We start from the raw sequence: 20,786 nt of genomic DNA on the forward strand, positions 1-20,786 counted from the left end.
GTATATTACGTGTATATTGTCTATATATTGCTTGTTTATTGTTTGTGTATAACCATTTATTGCCTTTTATTGTCATTGTATTGTATGTTTATTGCCAATTTATAGCTTGTGTCATTTTTTAAGGAAAAATTAATATAAACTCTTATGGCTTGTATTGCCCATGTATATGGCTTATATTGCGTAGGTATTGCCCCTATATATGGCTTGTATTGCCTATGTATTGTGCAAATAGGAGGACTCTCAAACCAATTAATGCAAAAAATAGCAAAAACCAATTAATACAGTGAAAATAAGAATGCAATAGGAGGCTATATAGTAGCAATACTAAGGCAATATGAGGCTATTGTCTTAATATTGCCTTTGTATTGTACAGATAGTGTATGCATATTGCCACCCTATTGGATGTATATTGTAATACTATTGCTATCATATTGTGGTTATATTGCTCTAATATTGCCTCTATAGTGTATGTATATTGGCCTAATATTGCTATTATATCGTATGTCAATGGCCATTTGGTCTAATAACAGTCTCCACTTCGTTGAAAGTAATCCTGAATTCAAATCTCACGGACACGACAATTGTTATCCATCCTTATATTAGCATGAATTGATGTTGACCTTTCAAATGATAGTTGGAGTTGCACATCGATTCATATTCAAAAGGAAAGTAAATCTCTCCCTCAATGAATCTTCGTTCAAAAGAAGGCAGCTATCAAATATTGGGTACAAAAATGCAAGATCCACGGTAAATTAATTGGGCACAAACCACATATTACAAAACCATGATGATTTTTGGCATGCTTAAAAAGAGAAGGGCCAAATACAACAGAAAAGAAAATCCATTCAAGCTTCTCACCAAACATGGCTCAAGCACTCGACCATGGTTTCAATCCAAACCTACCCAACAAGGGCATACCACGTGTCCATCGTAACAGAAGAGTGGCATTTACAAAGCATGAACTGCAATATGTTTCTTTTTCTCCTAAACAAAATTGTTACTAAAATGGAACAAAAGATCCCTAACATAGAGCAATACAAGCAAAGATAGTAAATTTTCATACACACAAAATTAGTCCTCATCCATCCCTGCAGGCTGATCTCTCTTACTAGGGCCACCTGCTGGTTTTGCCATTATAATCTGCAAGATAGTCAAAGCACTGTCAACAACCTTTTTTTAACGAAGGTATTAAACATTAAATAGGCTGCAATAAGATAGATTTATCATTTCTCACACATTTTTAGCTAGCCAGAAAACCCCCAGCATATAGATTTTCTATTTACTATCAAGCCTTCTGCACTGAAGCCATATTCATTATAAAGTTCAACATTTCCCAAAAGTAACTTTCAATTTTATTTTATTTTTCCAAGTTAAAAACTAACATTTGCGACCGTTCTTTTGAGTAAAACTAATCCAATTTATCAAGATATGATATAACTAAATCATATATAATCTAATTAAAAAATCCTAATTTATTCAAACTAACCAATGAGGATGTCGTCTGCTAGGATTAGGGGTTTTGGGGATTTAGGGTTTTTTTTATATAAAAAAAATATGCAAAAAGATCTTCATAAACACAGCCAAAACAGGCCAGCGCAACAACCAAACGAAGCATAAAGAAAAGAAACACACGCAAAGCTAGGAGGCAGCCAGAAACGAAAGGTGCCTAAGAAAGCCAGCAAAAACAGCTGAACTGCTAAAAAACTATAAAATTAAAAAGAGAGAGGGGGGGTTGTGTGTGGGGTGTTGTTTGAAAATGGAAAAAACGAGTGAAAACTCATTTGGGGATGAGGAGTTATCGGGCAGCAGCTTTGCTGCCTTTTTTTTTTTCCAGTTTTTTTTAATTTTTAAATTGAGCCAAAACGATCGTTTTGGCCAGGTTTTTAAAAAAACATAAGTGGAACGACGTCATTTTGACGTCGAAGGAGCAAAAAAAAAAAATGACGCACACTGGAGGAGGGCAGCAGCAGCAGCAAGACAGAACAGCAGCCCCTTTGGGGACTTTCATCAAACAGGTTGCAGGGGTCAAATTTACACCCTCTAATGGAGGATTCCAGGAGTTGCAGGGGTCACTTGACCACCCTTACTCCTCTGTGGATCCATCCCTTGCAGCCTTGTGGAGGACAAATCACAACAGCGCTTCACTTGCGCATTTCATCAAACAGCTTCGGCGCATGAGCAGAGGTGCAACTTCAGCAGCATCTATGGAGTTTTCCGGCGACCGGAGGTGCAGGTGCACCTCCTTGCGCCTGCACAGGTTCGCCACTGGACCCATTGTTAGCTCTATTAGTCCAATAGTAAATTTAGTAGAAGGGCATTTATCATTTGGTTCGCATAAGGTCCATATAAGGTAGTGGATTTCAACCCACGCAAATGAAAGTTCTTAGCCTAAGTAGATATCCGTAGTCTAATTCTCATCTCTATTTCGAATTCAGCCTCTTCTTAAACATGTGACATATTTAATAATTTGCTAAACATGTTAGTAACATGTTTAACATGACTCAAACCCAACACAACATGTTTATTAAATGAGTTGGGTTTGAGTTGAGCATCTTGACACGACATGACCCATTGTCAGCCCTATTAGTCCAATAGTAAATTTAGTAGAAGGGCATTTATCATTTGGTCCGTAATATTAAATAAGAATGTATTTTGTAACAATTGGATGATAATGACCTTATTGGTTTTTAAGATTGCCTTTGAAGTCTGATTGTGCTTCTCAGATGATGCCGAGGGAGATTTTCTTTTTACTTTTAGTACAGTACTAAAATGGTTCCTGTTTCTTTTGTAAAGGTTGGTACTATGTAGATGATCTTTTCAAGTGAACTGGAGTTACTATTTCTCCAACTTAAATGATCTCTTCATATGGACTTGTGTTTCTGCTATCGCTTCTATTATGGTTGATTTTAATCTTATTGGGAGATGATAGATTCTTTTTTATCTTATGCTTCCATCATATTCTCGATATTTTGAGTATGTTCTTATGCTGAATTATTCAAGTATGACATGTCATTATCTTGTGCTTTCAGTCTATCTGCTTTGTCCTATCCTTGAAAAATATTCAAAAAAACAAAGGTATTTAAAAAAAAATACGTATATGTGTGAATAATATAAGTATTGTAGGTGAATTTACTAACCATGCTATAGAAATTCTTTTTTGATTAATTCAGTGTAGCATGAGAGAAGCACTCAATATATCGGTTTCTTCTTTTAATTTTAAGCAGAAACGCCGCGTTTTGAAGGCTTGAAAGCCTCGACTCTTTCACTTCATCGTTTTCCCATCCCGCCATTTTTCTGCAAAGACGCATTTCTCTCCTCCCTGACGCCAAAATCAATCCAACCTCAAACTCCTCTTGTATCTCTATCTCCTTTAACAAAAGTTCAAACTTCACTCCTCAGCATCAGGTATGGATTTGTTAACTTTTTTTGTTTATTTTATTGAATGAATGTGCTTATTGGGCATTACAAAAATCTGGGTTTTTCTTTTGTTGAATGAGTTTGTACAAACTAGGGCTTTGCAGAAATTTTACTGAAAAATCAGACCAATAAAAGATACAGTAGAATTTGGTTATTTTATAATTTTATTCAATTGATTGATGGGTTTTCGGGATTATTTTGTTGAATGGGTTTTAGATGAAATTTACTTAAGAACAACCTTGAAGCCAATTCGTTGAGTTGGCCATTTTCGTTTCTGTCTTTTGAACTTCTTTAATCAAATTTCTTGCTCTATTTTCTTCTAACCCTCCCCAGTATCACACGTGAAAGTTGAAATATTTTCTCCAGCCCCAATCAATTTTCAAGTTTTGTTTTTAACCCTGTTTCTTACAGCTTTTTTATGCGTGAGGGTTCGTTTCCAAATATTCTCTGGAGTTGTTGGAACAATCTTCTTCCTCTAAGAATCACAGCTCACTCATCCCAGCTGACCCAGGTATTTCCTCTTCGCTTCTTTTAGTTTCTGATTTATTTCAAATTTAGGATTTGATTAGAGTTTATATAAGCTTCTAATTTAGGGTTTAATTTAAAGTTGAACATAGGTTTAAAGTTGGGGGTTTAATTTATGTTTTAAATAAGGAATTAATAAATAACATTTCTTACTTTTTATGTACTTGCTTCTGTATTTGTACATGGACATATGGAGTAAACTAAGGCAGGATTTCCAAAAACATACCTGCACACTTTTTTCTAGCCTGTTTGGGGTTTGGACAGTTTGGCGATATGAAACATGAAATTGTTTTTCTGTGAGTAAACTTTATATGGACAGTTTGATGCTCTGAGAACCACCATCTCGGAATCTGTTATGCATGCATGCCCCCTTCTTAGAGTTGAACCAAATTCTTCTGCAAGGTTGGTTGAGATAGTTGCTTGAACAGCAAAAGTAATGTGCAAATTTCTCGTAACTTGAATATCTGGTGGATATTAAAACTTCCAGACTAATTCAAAACATTGTCTTCAGAAATCATGGTGTTTTTCTAACCTAAAAATAAAAATTTCTATTTTACATAGACGATATGAAAGCTGTTTTTGGCTTTTTCTGGAAGTGTTTTTGGAAATCCGAGTTTTGAAATAACGAGAACCTCTTTATACATTGTTTGTAAGGTTATAATAAACATTTTCTTAGGTTTGTGAACCACTTTTTATGGTTTTTGGAGGTGCTTCTTGTTCGGTTCATTTTTATACATGATTTTTCATGTTATTCACCCACTATTTTGAGTTAGTTCTTGACATTTTATAGCTTTTTACTTCCTTTTTGTGTTTTCTTAGATTTTACCTTGGTTGGAATGAAAATGAGCTAAAAGTGCATTATTAGTTATAAATTCTGTTTTTGTTCATTTTCGTAGGTCAACTTCTTGGCCTGGGATCAACATGCTCTGGTGCTCGGATGAGGTCATGATCTTCATGAGATTTGTTCCAATGGATGTTAACTACAACATATCCAAATTTGAGCTCCATTGGACAAGTATTGCCTATCCAACCAATCCAGCATGTTACCACAGCTCTGGAAATCCGGATTTGGCCAGCTTTTACCTCCTTTGTGTCATCTTAATTTCTTGTTACCATAACTCTTGGTAACAAGGAATTACCTTTGTAAAAGAGATATTTTCTGAAGTATTTGGCATCTTTGTGAGTCAATGCTTCATAATGGCAAGGGGACAATGGGCAAAAGCTTTAGAGAAAGAATGAGTTTTATATTAAAAGTGTGAGTAGGAAAAGATGGGAAAAGGAGCAAAAGCAATTGGCAATCAGATATGGAGGGAGCCTTTGAACGTGGAAAACAATTCAATTCTTAATTCTACACATTGAGAGCAGATTTTGGAGAGTTTTTGGAGCTTGGAGAAAGCCAAGGTGCAGCCAAGAAAAGTGGAGAAGAAGACTTCCACCATTGATGATCTTGAAGCTTTCATCATTTTCTGAAAATCTGTAAACTCTTTCTAATTTCATTTTGAGTTTGTATTTGAAATAAGTATGAGCAACTAAACTCTATAGCTAGGGCTTAGGTTGAAGCCCTAAACATGATTACCTTATTGTTTTGATACTTGAGTGTATGAATTTCTAGATATTGTTGATGAATTCCAATTCACCAAATTAATCTATCCTTGATGTGTGTTTTTCCTTGGTTGGCCATCTTTGAAAGCATGCTTCTTGAGATTGTTGGGATTATGTGTATCTTCATGTTATCCTAAGCAATAAATGGATGAAGTAAGAATCATCCATGTGAATTGGTTTCTTGAATACCTAATGTAAACACCATGCTATTAGGATTCTTGTGATGTTCATATTCTCTTTGAACTTAATGGGTTCTCCTTGTAATTGAATCAAAGTACGAACCATACCTAGGTTCGGTTATGGGGAGGGCACAAGTATTGTAGCACGAACCATGCACTTTACGTATATTAGAGAGAATCAATGCGTCTTGAGCCACGACCCATGGCCTTGATTGCGAACATTTTCATCAACACGTTTAGAGTTCATCACTTGAGTATTCATGAACTTGGGTAGAATTGTTTAGGGTGGATTCCGAAACCCTAGTGTTTGTTACTTTTTAATTCCACTCTTTGATATTTCATCTCTGCCTTTCTCATTTAAATTCAAAGTCCATTTACTTTCATGCAATAGAAATAGGTAACTTGAAACAAATCAAAACCCCCCCCAATGTGTGTGTGAGTTGTGAGTTCGACACGTGGTGTGTCTTTGATACTGAATTTTATTTGTTTCCGTAATTGTTTTGGACTTTTGGTCCGCGCTGTGTTCTTGCATTTTCTGTTCTGAATCCAACCGTATAAAGAACGTAAATTTTCGACGTACGGTTGGAAAGTTATAGGCAAAACACTGGACAGAGGTCGAAACTGAAAAACAGAGAAACGAATCTGCCCAAAAACGACCGGTCGTTACTGTTCACGACCGGTCGCTCATCACACGTTTATTGAAATTTCGACTCTGCCGAAAAACGACCGGTCGTCACTATTCACTGTTCACGGCACTGTTCACATGTGATAAACAGGTGATAAAATGGCGATAGAAAATGCTGTTTGTGTTTTTCTTTAGTTTTCTTGTGTTGTTTCATTTCTTTTGCACTTCTTTACTTATTTTTAGTTTCCATTTTGCATTTGCGTATTTGTGGTGTGTCAATTAAGTGTTCTTTACGTACTCAAATTAGAACTTATAGGGAGCCGACAAGTTCTTCGTGGGATCGACCCCGTACTTACATAATCTATACTTCATTAGATTCGTGCACTTGCGGGTATTTTTAATTGGTTGTTTGCACATTAATTTGTGTCCTTTTAGAAATGCAACACTTCTCGAAATGTGTTATTAGGTGAATAGATAACAGATAGTGATTAGAGATTATTATCTCAGGATTATGCAAATTTTTACGTGTTTCTACTAACACATTATAGGCACTAGCAACAATTCTAAGTTGACTTATTGGTGCTGTAGCGTCTGCGCAGGCAGCTGGGAGGACACATCAAAGTAATCCGATAAAGGTGGGCTCTGTATCCTCTATCTTTCTTCAGAATTTGTTATCAACCACATAGTTTTCAAGTAACCATATGGACCAATAGACAGAAAACCAAAAAGAGAAAAAGATATGTCCGGGCCTTTCTAAACAAAGACAATTCTTACAACAAAAAAGAGATGTACAAGAAAGTGATTTGTCCAATGTATAAACATTTAATACCCATTACATCACAAAGATCCAAGTCCGTACATACAGACTGCAAATACTTCCTTAATCTGGAAGGGGCAGTGGCAAGCCAGTTTACTTCAATCTTGCAAGCTTGTAGTGATCATTCTCTTATCCAACAAGGTAGACAAGTTCATGCACATGCTATTTGCAGTGGACTTGTAAAAAACAGCCTTGTTGGTACAAAGATTTTGGGTATGTATTTTCTCTGTGGGAGCATTGTGGATGCTAAGAACATCTTTTATCAGCTTGATTTGCAATATACTTTGCCTTGGAACTGGATGATTAGAGGGTTTACTATGATGGGTTACTTTAAGTTTGCCTTGCTGTTTTACTTTAAGATGTTGGGTTCTGGAATTTCACCTGACAAGTACACTTTTCCAAGTGTAATTAAAGCTTGTGGTGGTGTGAATAATGTAAGATTGGGTAAAGCAATCTATGATACCATCCAGTTTATGGGTTTTGGAGTGGATATATTTGTGGGTAGTTCTTTGATTCAATTGTATGTGGACAATGGTTGTATCCATGATGCATGGTGCTTGTTTGTTGAAATGCCTCACAAAGATTGTGTTTTATGGAATGTCATGCTTCATGGTTATGTTAAAAATGGAGAATCGAAGAATGCTGTTGGAATGTTCTTGGAAATGAGAAATAGTGAAATTAAGCCCAATGCAGTGACGTTCGCTTGCATTTTGTCAGTTTGTGCCTCAGAAGCTATGATTGATTTTGGTACTCAGCTTCATGGGCTAATTGTTGCTTGTGGGTTGGAGTTGGATTCTCCAGTGGCTAATACATTGTTAGCAATGTATTCAAAATGCCAGTGCTTGTCTGAGGCCCGCAAATTGTTTGATATGATGCCACGAACTGATTTAGTGACATGGAACGGAATGATATCTGGGTATATACAAAATGGGTTTATGGTTGAGGCTTCACGCTTGTTTCAAGCGATGATTTCTTCTAGTGTCAAACCGGACTCAATCACATTTGCAAGTTTTCTACCATCGGTTGCTGAACTGGCTAGCCTCAAGCAAGGTACGGAAATTCACGGTTACATTGTAAGAAACTGTGTGCCTTTGGATGTGTTCTTGAAAAGTGCACTGATTGATGTATACTTCAAGTGCAGGAATGTGGATATGGCACGCAAAATTTTCAACCAAAGCACCAGAACTGATGTTGTCATGTGCACTGCTATGATTTCAGGGCTCGTTCTCAATGGGATGAATAATGATGCATTGGAAATTTTTAGATGGTTACTTAAAGAGAAAATGCGACCGAATTCTCTAACCTTGGCAAGTGTTCTACCAGCTTGTGCTGGTTTGGTTGCTCTGAAATTGGGAAAGGAATTGCATGGAAACATCCTCAAGCATGGGCTTGACGGAAGGCTCCATCTGGGAAGTGCGCTTACAGACATGTATGCAAAATCTGGAAGATTGGATCTTGCTCATCAAGTTTTTGAAAGAATGTTTGAAAGGGACACCATTTGTTGGAACTCAATGATAACAAGCTATTCCCAGAATGGCAAGCCAGAAGAGGCCATTGATATATTTCGTCAAATGGGGATGGCAGGTGCCAAGTATGACTGTGTAAGCATTTCAGCTGCTCTTTCTGCTTGTGCAAACTTACCGGCACTTCATTATGGGAAAGAGATTCATGGTTTCATGATTAGAAGTGCATTTAGCTCTGATCTGTTTGCTGAGAGTGCACTGATAGACGTGTATGCCAAATGTGGAAATTTAGTTCTTGCTCGCCGTGTGTTTGACATGATGGAAGAGAAGAATGAAGTTTCCTGGAACAGCATTATTTCTGCTTATGGGAGTCACGGTTGCCTTCAGGATCCTGCCTGATCATGTCACCTTTCTTGGTATATTATCTGCTTGTGGCCATGCAGGCCAAGTTGATGATGGAATTTCCTACTTCCGTTGCATGATTGAGGAATATGGGATCCCAGCTAGGTTGGAGCATTATGCTTGCATGGTAGATCTATTTGGGCGTGCTGGACGTTTAAGGGAAGCATTTGAAACAATAAAGAGCATGCCATTCTCCCCAGATTCTGGTGTCTGGGGAACATTGCTTGGAGCTTGTCGGGTCCATGGCAATGTTGAGCTTGCTGAAGAGGCATCAAGACATATTTTTGACATAGAACCACAAAATGCTGGGTATTATATACTACTCTCAAATATACATGCTGATGCTGGAAAATGGGGGAGTGTGCTTAAGGTTAGAAGTTTGATGAAGGAAAGAGGAGTTCAGAAGGTTCCTGGGTACAGTTGGATCGAGGTTAACAACAACACTCATATGTTTGTTGCAGCAGATGGAAGTCACCCACAGTCTGCTCAGATATATTCAATGCTCAAGAGTCTTCTTCTTGAACTGAGAAAAGAGGGTTATAATCCTCAACCCTATCTTCCTACACATCCACAAACATCGGGGATGTAATTACCGGAAAGTTTCATCGTCTCCTCCTCTAATCCTAGCAACTTCAGGATTAGGAATATGGTGCTGGCTCTGTGAATTATGGTAAGTCAGGGAATGAAAGGTTGTTGAACTATTCTATTTTACCAATTGCTAGATACATTTTTTGTGTGCGTACTCGGTTCTACAGTTGTCACCTGTAATGAATGAAGCTTAAAGTTTTTATCATCTGCTTTATTGCATTGGTTGGAAGCACAACAGTGAAAGTTAGATGAATCAAAAGTTCTTCCTATACAAAACTCTGAAGCTAGATGTGCTTGGGTGAGAATAAACAAATATCAGTTCTTATCAACAAAGAAGTAAACTAAGATTGCTGGCCTCTTAACTTGTCTGTTGCCCCTCTCATTTTATACTTTATAAAAGGATAATCTTTCCTTGATAGGTACACATTTGATTTCTTGCTTCAGTGCTTTATATAGGACAGAGATACTACTGCATCAAAAAAAATTTATTTTATTTTTTGGCCAGGGAACATGAACCAAATTTTTGTGAAACTGGATGCTGTTTTGTTTTTCCTTTCTTGGCATTTTAATTAGAGTTTTAGAGAGAAAAAAGCTATAATCATTTTAAAAACTGATCAAGTGTGTAATTATACGTAGCTAACTTAAAGTTTGTAATTAGACATTAATCCTTTTTTTTCTTCTTTGAATCATGCTATAGAACCAGATTAATTTTTGGAAATCATTGGAACTGATCAAGTTGGGCTTGATCTGCTTAGGTTTCCAAGCCCTAAGTTTATTTATTTAAGTTTATTTTAATTTTATATTGTGGTCAGTCTTATCATATACCCATTTTTCTTGGTAGTTACAGTTGTTCCAGCTTGGGCAGATGGGTTGTATTTATTCCTATGGCTTAGGTAAGAAATAATTGCAAGATTGTAGCTTTTGGTCTGAAAATTACTGTGTTAATTTTTATCTCTGAGGTTTGAACCCTTTGCTCTCTTTCATTTTGGCGTCTTCAGCTATAGAATTAGAGCTTCAAGTAGGTTTCTGTATTTTGTTAACCCTTCCTTTTGCGTTATGTGAGAATCTCTGGAAGTGGTCATTGTTTTGTGGAGTGGAAAGATTGGTTTGTTTTGCAGGAGAGGAGGCAAATATGTGGTCAAAAATTTCTTGAAAGATTGTGCTGGAGAATCCATTTGCAGTTTTGGGTATTGAGATGAGCGTTCGACACATGATCTATATTGTTGCCGAGGGATTTTTGGAAGTGCACAGAAAGGAAAGCTTCCTAATGCTAAACAATTATCACAGAAGAGAGGTTGTCAATTGGCTTACATCTATTCTGTCAAAGCAGCATCTACATGGAGATCTATCTGGTATGAGTCTCCCTCAGGGAATTTGAGTTCCCTTATATTTTTTAAGAATGTATGATTACGTTTGCGGTTTTCTGTTTAAGACATAGCTTTAAAGGCTTTTGATATATAAGAAGCTTGAAAGGTTTTGACTTATCCATACAGCCTAGTATGAATTGATAGTTCTAGAGACTGAAAGAAATTTTAAATCCGTTTTGCCACTTACGGATATTTGTTTTAATTTATTAGAAAATAAAAATTCATATTTAGTAGCTTATTCTGTTTTGATATATGCTGCAAGAAATGAGGGGAATGTATAACTGGGGATTATCACGTCAATGCATTGATCACAGAATCACCTCAACATAATTCATTAGAAGCTTTATGGATTCTCGAATATCCAATTACCGCAGATCCAACCCAATGACGTGGTATTTCTTTTGTTGTGTTTCGTTCTACTAAGTATAGATGTGCACGAATGAGCTTTCAATTTTTTCTGATGTGCGACTCTGAAACCTATGTATCATGACTGTCTTTCAAAGAACTTGAAGTGACACAACCCAGACATTGTATGGTACGTTGTTGAATGGACATGTTAAACAGCTCAAGCATTTCATGGCATTCTGTAGAGCTGCGATTAAAATAGCACTAAGAATCTTGTAGTTAAAGTGGGAATGCATTCGTGAGGTGTCAGAATTTCAAGTGCATATGAGATTTAACTCTCAGACTTCAATATAAGGCCACATTAAAATTTGTAAAGGAATTTATGCAAGAAGTGCTACAAGGAAAATAAATAGGATCTCTACGCAGGTACTTAAAAAGCATTACATTGTGAAAATGGAGAATTTGTTTCAAGTTTCAAAGAGTACTTAGAAGATATAGAGAATGTTGTCTTAATTTTATTATGTGTACTGTTGTTGCTTTTTAACAAAAACAACCGAGTATAAGTCACTATTATCTGATTGTGACATTATCACGTCTTATATGCTTCATAGCCAATTCTTGCACGGCATCCATACTTATGTTGATGGATGAACTTCATGGTATTTAGTTCAGAGATTGCTTCAAGGTGTTTTCTTGAACATAGTCTTCACATGAACCTCTTGGTGAAACCACTAATGCCCACTTGCACTCTATACATTATGGAATTGACATGCTACTCCAGATTTTACAGTCAATCGTAATTCGATTCCTCTGATTGTTTTTCTTTTCCCCTTACATCCTGATTCAGTTCTTTGCCTTTGTCATGGCAAAGAGAGAAAATCAATATGTTCCTTATTTGGAAGATATATATGAAGACGATAGGGGTCAGAAAAGATCAGAGTGAGGTGGTTTCACCATAATCAGGAAGTCAAGGGGGTAATCTCTCTACGAAATCCTCACCTAAAGGAGTTCTCTTCATGCCATATTTGCAAATATTAGTGCAGAATGTGATGACGGTCCTGCGATAGTCTTAACTCGTGCACATTACGAAAAATCCAGAGGTATGCTCGACCACTTATACTATCTTTTTTTTGTATTATGGGTTGAATTCTAAGTCTTGGTGTTTGTTAACGGCATGTCTGATTTATTAGGTACTTAAGATTTTGGGTAAGTTACACATATACAACATCTACATTAAGTACTTTTCCTCAATTTGAAATACAATCTAGCCTGTTAACTTATGTTCGAACTTAAGTTGCACATATGATCTCTCTTGCTGATAACATGTTACTCTTAAGTATCTCCTTTTGATCTTTGAATTTGAGAACACTTTTGAGTTGACCTTCATTCTTTTCTGATGCTGTGTCATGTGTCATGAAAATTACCCGTTTCGATGACTCCCATCTTATGCCCTTGCTGATCTGACATTATCCTGGATTCCTGATGTATAGGATTTAAACCTTTTTGATAGTCAGTTTTTATATAATCTAGTGATCTTACTTTAGGTTTATGGTTTAGAAAGATAGTCCTATTTTTGGATGTAACGGGATTATTTTTAGAGAGACATGGAGCAGCTTGTGTACTGCGATTTTCTTCATTTTCTTCTGTGCACATAGGCTAGAGTGCTGACCACATAAGCTATTGTGTTCTCGAGGTATTGTTTTGGGTTCTCTTGATATCCTTTGGCTTCAACTGTATTTTGGATGCCAGGGATGGCTTTTCTTTCCAGCTTGAAGGAATGGATCACAGATTTCAAAACCCCATTTCTGTCCTGAAATGTTTTCATACATGAGTTTGTTTTCTTATATGGATTGGTTTCTAATTCAGTTATAAAATTTGAACATTATTTGACCACTTATTGTGACATATTCTAATAGAAGTCTAACAGAACTGTCCCATTCCGTTTTATTTGTCTTTGATGCTTTACTTTATGGCCCCGTTTGGTTCACGGAACGAATTTGAGGGGAAATCATTTCCCATGTCATTTCCCAAGGGATGGGAAATGAAGGATTCCTTTCCCACGTTTGGTAATGTTGGGAAAGTACCGGAGAGATATCACTTTATTTCCTTTCCTATGTTTGTTTTGAGTATGAATGGAAAACAAAGTTTGTATAAATTTTCAATCATACCCATATTAAATCAAATAAAAAATAATTCATTAATGATATATTGTAATTCTAAATTATTAATGGGGACAAAATGGTCATGAAAAATGTTTATTTAATATTGGCTCATTTTTTCCCAAACTTTCCCATGAGGAGGTACAACAAAACCCAAGTTGGGAGGATGACTTCACTTCCCCCCTCCCCCCCCCCCCCCCCCCCTACTTTCCCATGGACCAGACAATGATTTCCCATGCCTGGACTTACCAAACATGGGAAAGCAATTGATTTCCCATCCCCAAGTCTCCTTTCCCATGAACCAAACATGGCCTATAATCTTTCCATGAGGGTTGGTTTATCGTTTTTGGTTGATATGATATGATAAAATGAGGTTCTATTCTCTCTCACACTCTCTTCCTCCCCTTTTCTATGCTTTCTCTCACCCTCTCTCCCTCTCCTTGGTGCTCTTTCTCTGATCCATCTCTAGATCTGGTCGGATCTTGAGATTTGGAGATGGATTACTGTGCTGATTCACCTCTCATTTGGAGATTGCCACCGTACTCCTCTCTCTTGGTTTCTCATCGAAATTGACCGAACCGAGTCGAATGCTCAGTGCATTGACCAGAGTCAGTTGAAGTGAACGTCAATCTTCGAAAATGGCAAATCGAAGTGTTCGGTTAGAGCACCCACAATGGGCTCCCTAAACCGAGAAATTATAGAATAGTACGGTATCACCACGTCAGCTGGTGATACTCCCATTCAAAATCTGCCACATGTCTATTTTATTTTTAAAAGTTAAAAACTAATTACAGCTGGATATGAAATTATACTTTTACCCTTTCAAATAAAATTTAAAAAAGAAAAGAAAAAAAGAACGAGTTACCCAAACTATCTCCCTCTGCTGTTGCACCCTTCTCTTTCACTTTCTCTCTCTCTCTCTCTCTCTTCTTCCCTCCATCTCTCCATCCTCTCTCGATAACATATGAGAAAGCTTTAGACTTTTCAATTGAATATGACCTGGCCAAAAGCTGACTTGAGATCAATTGGAATATGCAGATCTCATTCTTCTAGATGAGAGAGAGAAACTGAGAGAGCGGGGGCGATGGCCAGGGGAGGCAAAGCTGAGTGCAGTGGTTGGTGTACAATATTCTAGTTTTTTAATTTTTTTTATTCTTTTTATTTTGAGGGAGATGAATAAATGGGCAGAATTTCAATGTGGAAATAAACAACAAATGTAAGATAAAGTAGTTGCTGGTACAGTAGAGAGAGATGGAGGATTAGAAACTTAGAGAGAGGGGACGGCGAGCGGGACTGGTAATTTCAGTCGGGTGGGAGTGGTGCAATATAAAATACTGTAGTTTTCTTTAAAAAGAGACAGGTGGCAGATTTTGAGTGGGAGTATCATTATCTGACGTGGTGATACTGTACCATTCTATAATTTCTCAAATAAACCACCTCCTTAGCTAAAATTTAGGAAGAAATTGAAAAAACCTGCCTCCAACTATGCTCTTTATCCAACTCATAAAATAGGGAGACCTTTAGGAGCTCCAAAATCTAAAGAGAGAGAAAGGACTCCTCCCTATAATTACAGTATTTTATTATTATTTTAAGCATTTATTTAATGATGTCTTTAATTTTATCATTTTTTTCTGCATTTTATATTTGAGTTATATTAAACGAACCCTAAAATTAACTGAGTACACCTTATAATCTAAGTACACCCTAATGTTTAAATTAAAATGTAAAATTAACTAAATACAGCCTATTTAACTACCAAAAATATCCATGGTATACCTTCTTTAATTTTAATCTTTTAAAGTATTTAAAATCAAAATATAAAGTAAAATAATATTTTAACAAAAAAAAAAACTCTCTCTCCTCAACGTTGCAGCTTCCTCTTTTTTATTTTATATATATATATATATATATATATATATTTTTTTTTTCTTTCTCTCTCTCTCTCTCATATTTGGAAGTAACCCTCGTCCTGTCCATATCAAGCATCACGTGGATGATTTGTTTTTTCGTTTGTTTTGGTCTGCCTTGATGGGGATCTACCTAGCAAATAAAGCAGTTCAGTGTTTTCCAAAAAGCTAGAGACCATATCTAGACTTTTTTAGGTTGAAATATGACATTAAATCCAGCCTAGACTTTTTTAGGTTGATTAATAACATCATCAATCGCTAGCAACCAAACAATGAGAGAATCAATCATGTACCCTTTCTATGTGGAAGGTTAAAAACTTGGACAATTTGTTGCTGAAAAAACTGATGCATCTACAAGGGTGTCTGATAAGAAAAATACTTGTAAGTGAATTAGTAGTTGCATAACCAAGAGAGCCACATGTCCAGCCTTCAAGGGTAGATGGACACAGGGCCAAATTTGGTCAAGCGACTCTGTGAATGCCGTAAATTTTCTCTGCAAGCTATGTCGGTGACCCCTTGAAAGGTTGGTGGGCGACCCGGAGTGCCCACCAATTGAAATCCCTCAAAGACAGCGGCAATTAAAACGTTATGAGAGATGGATTTACCACTGAGGTTTTGACTTGGATATAACACGCAAGGGTGTATTTTGGCTTAGTATATATGAAAAAGCTAGTTAATAGAATGGTGATAAATGTTAAAAAGCTAGTTCACATTTTTGTAGTATCTTTTAATTTTTCATGGTATTTTTCGTTTACCAAACATTTGGCAATTTTCACACACTGATTTATTCAGGATAAAATTTTGGATCCGTCACTGTTGGTCTCTCGTTTCATCTAAATAATTATGGAGGGAAACAAACTGATAAACGGTCCCAATTTGTTGATCAAATAATGGTCTATTATTGCCCAGAATTATTGCAGTGACATTGTCGTTGGGTTGCGAATTTGGTAGGGCCCGCATGAGATTTTAGACTTGGCTTCATTTTATATCGGAGTTACAATATTAATTACCTTATCACTTGGATGGAGTATTGAATTGATGCCACGTAAGTAGACTTGCATGCATCAACATCAAGACTGAATTAAAAAAATATACACAATAAACACGTGCTTTTCTGGTGCCTTCCATGCATGGACCCAACATCGACTTGAACAAAGCTACTCTCTCTCTCTCTCTAAGGTCAGACTATAATGAGTGGAAAGTTATAAGTGGTAAGTTATAAGGGGTTCACTTTATAGCCATCAGATCAATCCAAAGGCTAGGGAGAATTGAGATAAAGTTTTGCAATCGGGTCGGTGAGGAACCCAAACCCGAATTTAATATCCAGCATTGAAGTTGGTCCCAAAAAAAAAAAAAAAAGAGGCAAGTTCGAAGTTTGAACAGAAAAAATCAGTTCGAAGTTTGAACAGAAAAAACCCATCACTCTAAAACCTATAGCTCTGAGAAACTGCTAAGCTCTGAGAAAAGGTTGAAGGCAACGGTTAACGACGGTTGAAGGCAACGGTTGAACGCAACACAACTCCCTTCTCTAAACCCTGAAAAAGTATTTATTTTGAGTGGAAGGGACAAAGGCGTGGATTCCGAAACAGTGAAGTGGCGAAGCAGTGGAAGGGGAAGGAGAGAAGCCGTATTTGTTGGAAGTGAAAGGTTCCATTTGTGGAGCAAAGCCGCACAAAGACCCCGCACAGACACCTTGCGATTGTTCAATAACCAGCATTTGGTGAGTAATTTATGGAATTTGAGTTTAGGGTTAGAGTAAAGGTTTTCCCCAATTTGTACCATCAATGTTGTTGGATTTGGCATCTCTTCCTTGTGCTTCACTTGCATGTTAATTTTTGCTTGTGTATATGTTAAAAAATGAATGAAAATCAAGTCAACAACATGTCCATAACATGTCAATAACATATCAATAATTATATGAATAAGATAATGGTGTTGAATTGGAGGAGACCCTCAAGTCAATAACATGTCAATAACATATCTCTGGCGCTAGAATATATATATATATATATATTTTGAAATAAATATTATTTCCCTTGTTGCTAAATTTGCCTGTGAAAAATGAGTAGATATAATAATACAGTCATGAATAAAAGTGCAAAGCATTTGAAATGAAGGTTGATCCATGATCATAGTGGCTGACTGAAGAAAAAGCTAGAAAGAAAGAAGGATGTGGCAATGGCTTAGCAAGCATATGCTTTGCTTTGCTTCCTTCCACTATCTTTCTTATTTATTTATTTATTTATTTTGTGTTGTGTATGAGATGACAATAATTGTCATGTGTGTGAAGTGCAGAACTTGCCTAGATTGCACTCACATTCACTCATGCATCAACCATTGATTGGAGTTTGTATCCAAAAATAAAACACATGCTATTGGTTGTAATTCACAGAATCATTGCATTAACAGGTATTTGCACAAAATTTGTCATATTGCTTTGATGATGTTAAAGGCTGTGATCAGTAATCCCTACGCGCATGTACTTCATAAAATTTGTAATGTGCCTGGTTGACTAGTTATGTAAATACTAAATACCAATATGATTGTGCAAATACGTGGTGGTAGTATATGTGTTAACGTTATTTCATCTTGTATTTTAGGAAATGGGATCCAACGTGCAGCTGGTATGGCCAGAGTCAGAGGCATATGCGTCATGGGTGAACAACTGCTCACATGCAAATTCAACCCTAGCTGCAATTCGAGCGAAGTTGAGTGCGGAACAATTAGAACAATTCAAGACATCATGCTTTGGCCATCTTCTGAATATAGACAAGATTCAGTTTAGCGGGCAGATTGTGCATGGAGTTGTGTTGCGTCGAGTCGCGGGGCAGGGTGTGAAAGACTTGGATGGACTGAGTTTCTTAATAGGGTGCGACGTTGCTCAGTTTACTCGTCAGGATTTCTGTTTGATCTCGGGGCTTCGTTTTGGGGAAGTGCCTGAAGTTTCCAGTGGAGAAAGTGCTGAAATTAGACTTCAGAAAAGATATTTTATAGACGAAGGAATTACATGTAATGCTTTAGAAGAAGCATTTATGAGGTGCAAAGAGAGAGATGACGTATACAAGCTAGCTCTTGTTTACTTTGCTGAGTTAGTGGTTTTGGGAAGGGACAAGCATTTGAACATCAATGTAAATTACCTGACCCTTGTAGAGGACTTGGATGCGTTCAACAGGTATCCGTGGGGTTCGGTGTCGTTTGACAAAACCCAAGACAGTCTATTTTATGCACCAACAAAGTATATGAAAAGCTTTGAAAATGAAGAGGGAAGAGAGAAGGGGAAAAGTAAGGTAACGGGAACAAGCCGGAAAAATGAGAAGGGCAAGAAGCATAAGCATGGTGAAGTGCAAAGGGGTGGGTGGAGTTTTAAAGGTTTCACGTATGCTTTCCAGGTACATGGTAATAATGTTCATGTCAGTTATGCTTTGTGAACTTTAAAACTTAAATAATGACTTTTGTCCTGTGAATTGTGTAGATTTGGGTATATGAATTAATTCCTAGAATGGTGGACCTGAATTACTGCAAGGTTGTTGATCCAACAGCTGTCCCGCGTATTTTGCGATGGAGAACGACTACGTCTATGCCCGAGATGAGGAAGTTGAACAATTATTTTTTCCAGAGCAAAGAGGTTTGGTTTGCAGCCCTTGAAACTATTTATAAGATTCAATGAAATTATTAAGTAGAATGATTGAATATGAATATTGTCTGTATTCTGAAACAGTCAGTTCAGTTGCGGGCGCTACGTCCGAGTGAAGAGGAAATGAGACAATCATATTGGAGTTGGCCACAGGATCGCCCTGCTGTTGTCTCGGCAGAGTCAATTCCTTCTTCATGTGCTGATCTTGATGAGTTGAACAAGCTGGTAAGCTTGTTGAGGTCCGAGTTGTTTCAAGTAAAGCGGGAAAATGACGTCCTTGAGTTAAAGGTCATACGGATGGAAAAACTTTTGGACCACTGTTTAGGTCCTCAGTTTGAGCAGGAAGTAAGGAGGGACCTAGCTTTACTGAAAGAGAGGACGAATCGTTGTGCCATCTCACATCTATTTACGGGATCTGACGAAATGGATGATAGTGAATGGGATGAAGGGCCAAGTAACAGATATGAGGGAGAGGAAAAGGACGAGGAGGGGATTGAAGGGGGTGAAGTGCAAAGAAAACCAAGTGAGGTAGAGGAAGCGCAAAGGAAAAGAAAAGAGGGAGAGCAAGTGAAAATAAAAAGCAGCAAGGGAGAGGAAGCGCAAAGAAAGAGCAGTGAGGGAGAGGAAGTGAAAAGAAAAAGCAATGAGGGAGAGGAACTGCAAAGAAAGAGCAGTGAGGGAGAGGAAGTGAAAAGAAAAAACAGTGAGGGAGAGGAACTGCAAAGAAAAAGCAGTGACGGAGGGGAACTGCAAAGAAAAAGCAGTGATGGAGAGGATCCGCAAAGAAAAAGAAGGGAGGGCAAGGAAGTGAAAAGTAAAAAAAGTGAGGAAAAGGAAGTGCAAATAAAGGAATGTGAGGAAGCGGATGATGAAGTTGTTTTGGTTTGTAATGACATTGGTGAGAGCACGGCGGGGACAACTGTTGAGTTTAATCTCGGGGATATTGATTTGGATCAACCTACAGCTGTGCTATCTGAGTTGAACGTTTGGTTGAATGATAAAGGTAAAGCTGTGGAACAAGGGGTCCAATTACGAAAGAGAAAGAGGATTATTCCTATGTGGAAGATCATTGAAGCTAGTGAATTGGTGAAAAAAACTGTGCCAGAGACAACCCGACTTCGGATGTTAGACCCAATGAAGGCGATTCCGCATGATGATATGGTGAAATTGCTGAAACTTTGTTGGGAATGGCGCCTTAACCCAAAGTAAGTCCCTTGTTTTTTGAGATAGAAGGCATTAGTGTATATATTTTTAAATTGTTGTGATCTAAAACTTTGTTATATTCACAGTTTAGTGATGCAATTTGGCCACGTGGAAGCTGAGATTGAATTCTTCGCTTCCCTCGTAAAAGCTGACGGTTGGCTGACAGGAGATGTAAGTTTAATTGATTATGCATTTGTTTTAATGTACATAGATTATGAGATTGACCAGAAAAACATGTGCAGCACATTGATTTGGGGTTGTATCTCATCCGGAAGCGACAACAAGATTTGGAGGTTGTAGAAATATCGAACTGGACAACGACCGATGTAATTTTCATGGTATGTCATAGGGCTTGACCAAGTGCAGTTAATAATTACAAATTATCAATACTTGCTTTGTGGAGGTGTTTAACCATTGATTGTTTTCTATTTCACAGAATCACATCCATACTTGCTTTGTGGATAATAAAAGAAAAAAAGAGCAGGCTGGGTGGAAAATTAGAAACAGTTTAGTGAACGTTGTAAATGGCAAGGTTCCGGTGTGTGGGGTGGAT

At 37.2% G+C, this 20,786-nt stretch overlaps 1 protein-coding gene and 1 pseudogene across 2 annotated transcripts; both read left to right on the forward strand.

The window, feature by feature from the left end:
- The first annotated feature begins 3,211 nt into the window (after positions 1-3,211).
- On the forward strand, positions 3,212-12,166 carry LOC110763214 (pentatricopeptide repeat-containing protein At4g21300 pseudogene; annotated as a pseudogene). The gene is made up of 3 exons (XR_015834648.1): positions 3,212-3,405; positions 3,829-3,928; positions 6,937-12,166. The product of XR_015834648.1 is annotated as a pentatricopeptide repeat-containing protein At4g21300 pseudogene (transcript).
- A 5,833-nt stretch (positions 12,167-17,999) lies between these two features.
- LOC110756523 (uncharacterized) lies at positions 18,000-20,589 on the forward strand. Its single transcript, XM_021957959.2, has 5 exons — positions 18,000-18,785; positions 18,869-19,021; positions 19,115-20,235; positions 20,320-20,404; positions 20,476-20,589. The coding sequence occupies exons 1-5, from the start codon at positions 18,000-18,002 to the stop codon at positions 20,587-20,589; spliced, it is 2,259 nt and encodes a 752-aa protein (XP_021813651.2).
- Positions 20,590-20,786: the final 197 nt, after the last annotated feature.

Source organism: Prunus avium, chromosome 3 (genome assembly GCF_965620075.1).
Source record: "Prunus avium chromosome 3, drPruAviu1.hap1.1, whole genome shotgun sequence".
In the NCBI taxonomy this organism is placed as follows: Eukaryota; Viridiplantae; Streptophyta; class Magnoliopsida; order Rosales; family Rosaceae; genus Prunus; species Prunus avium.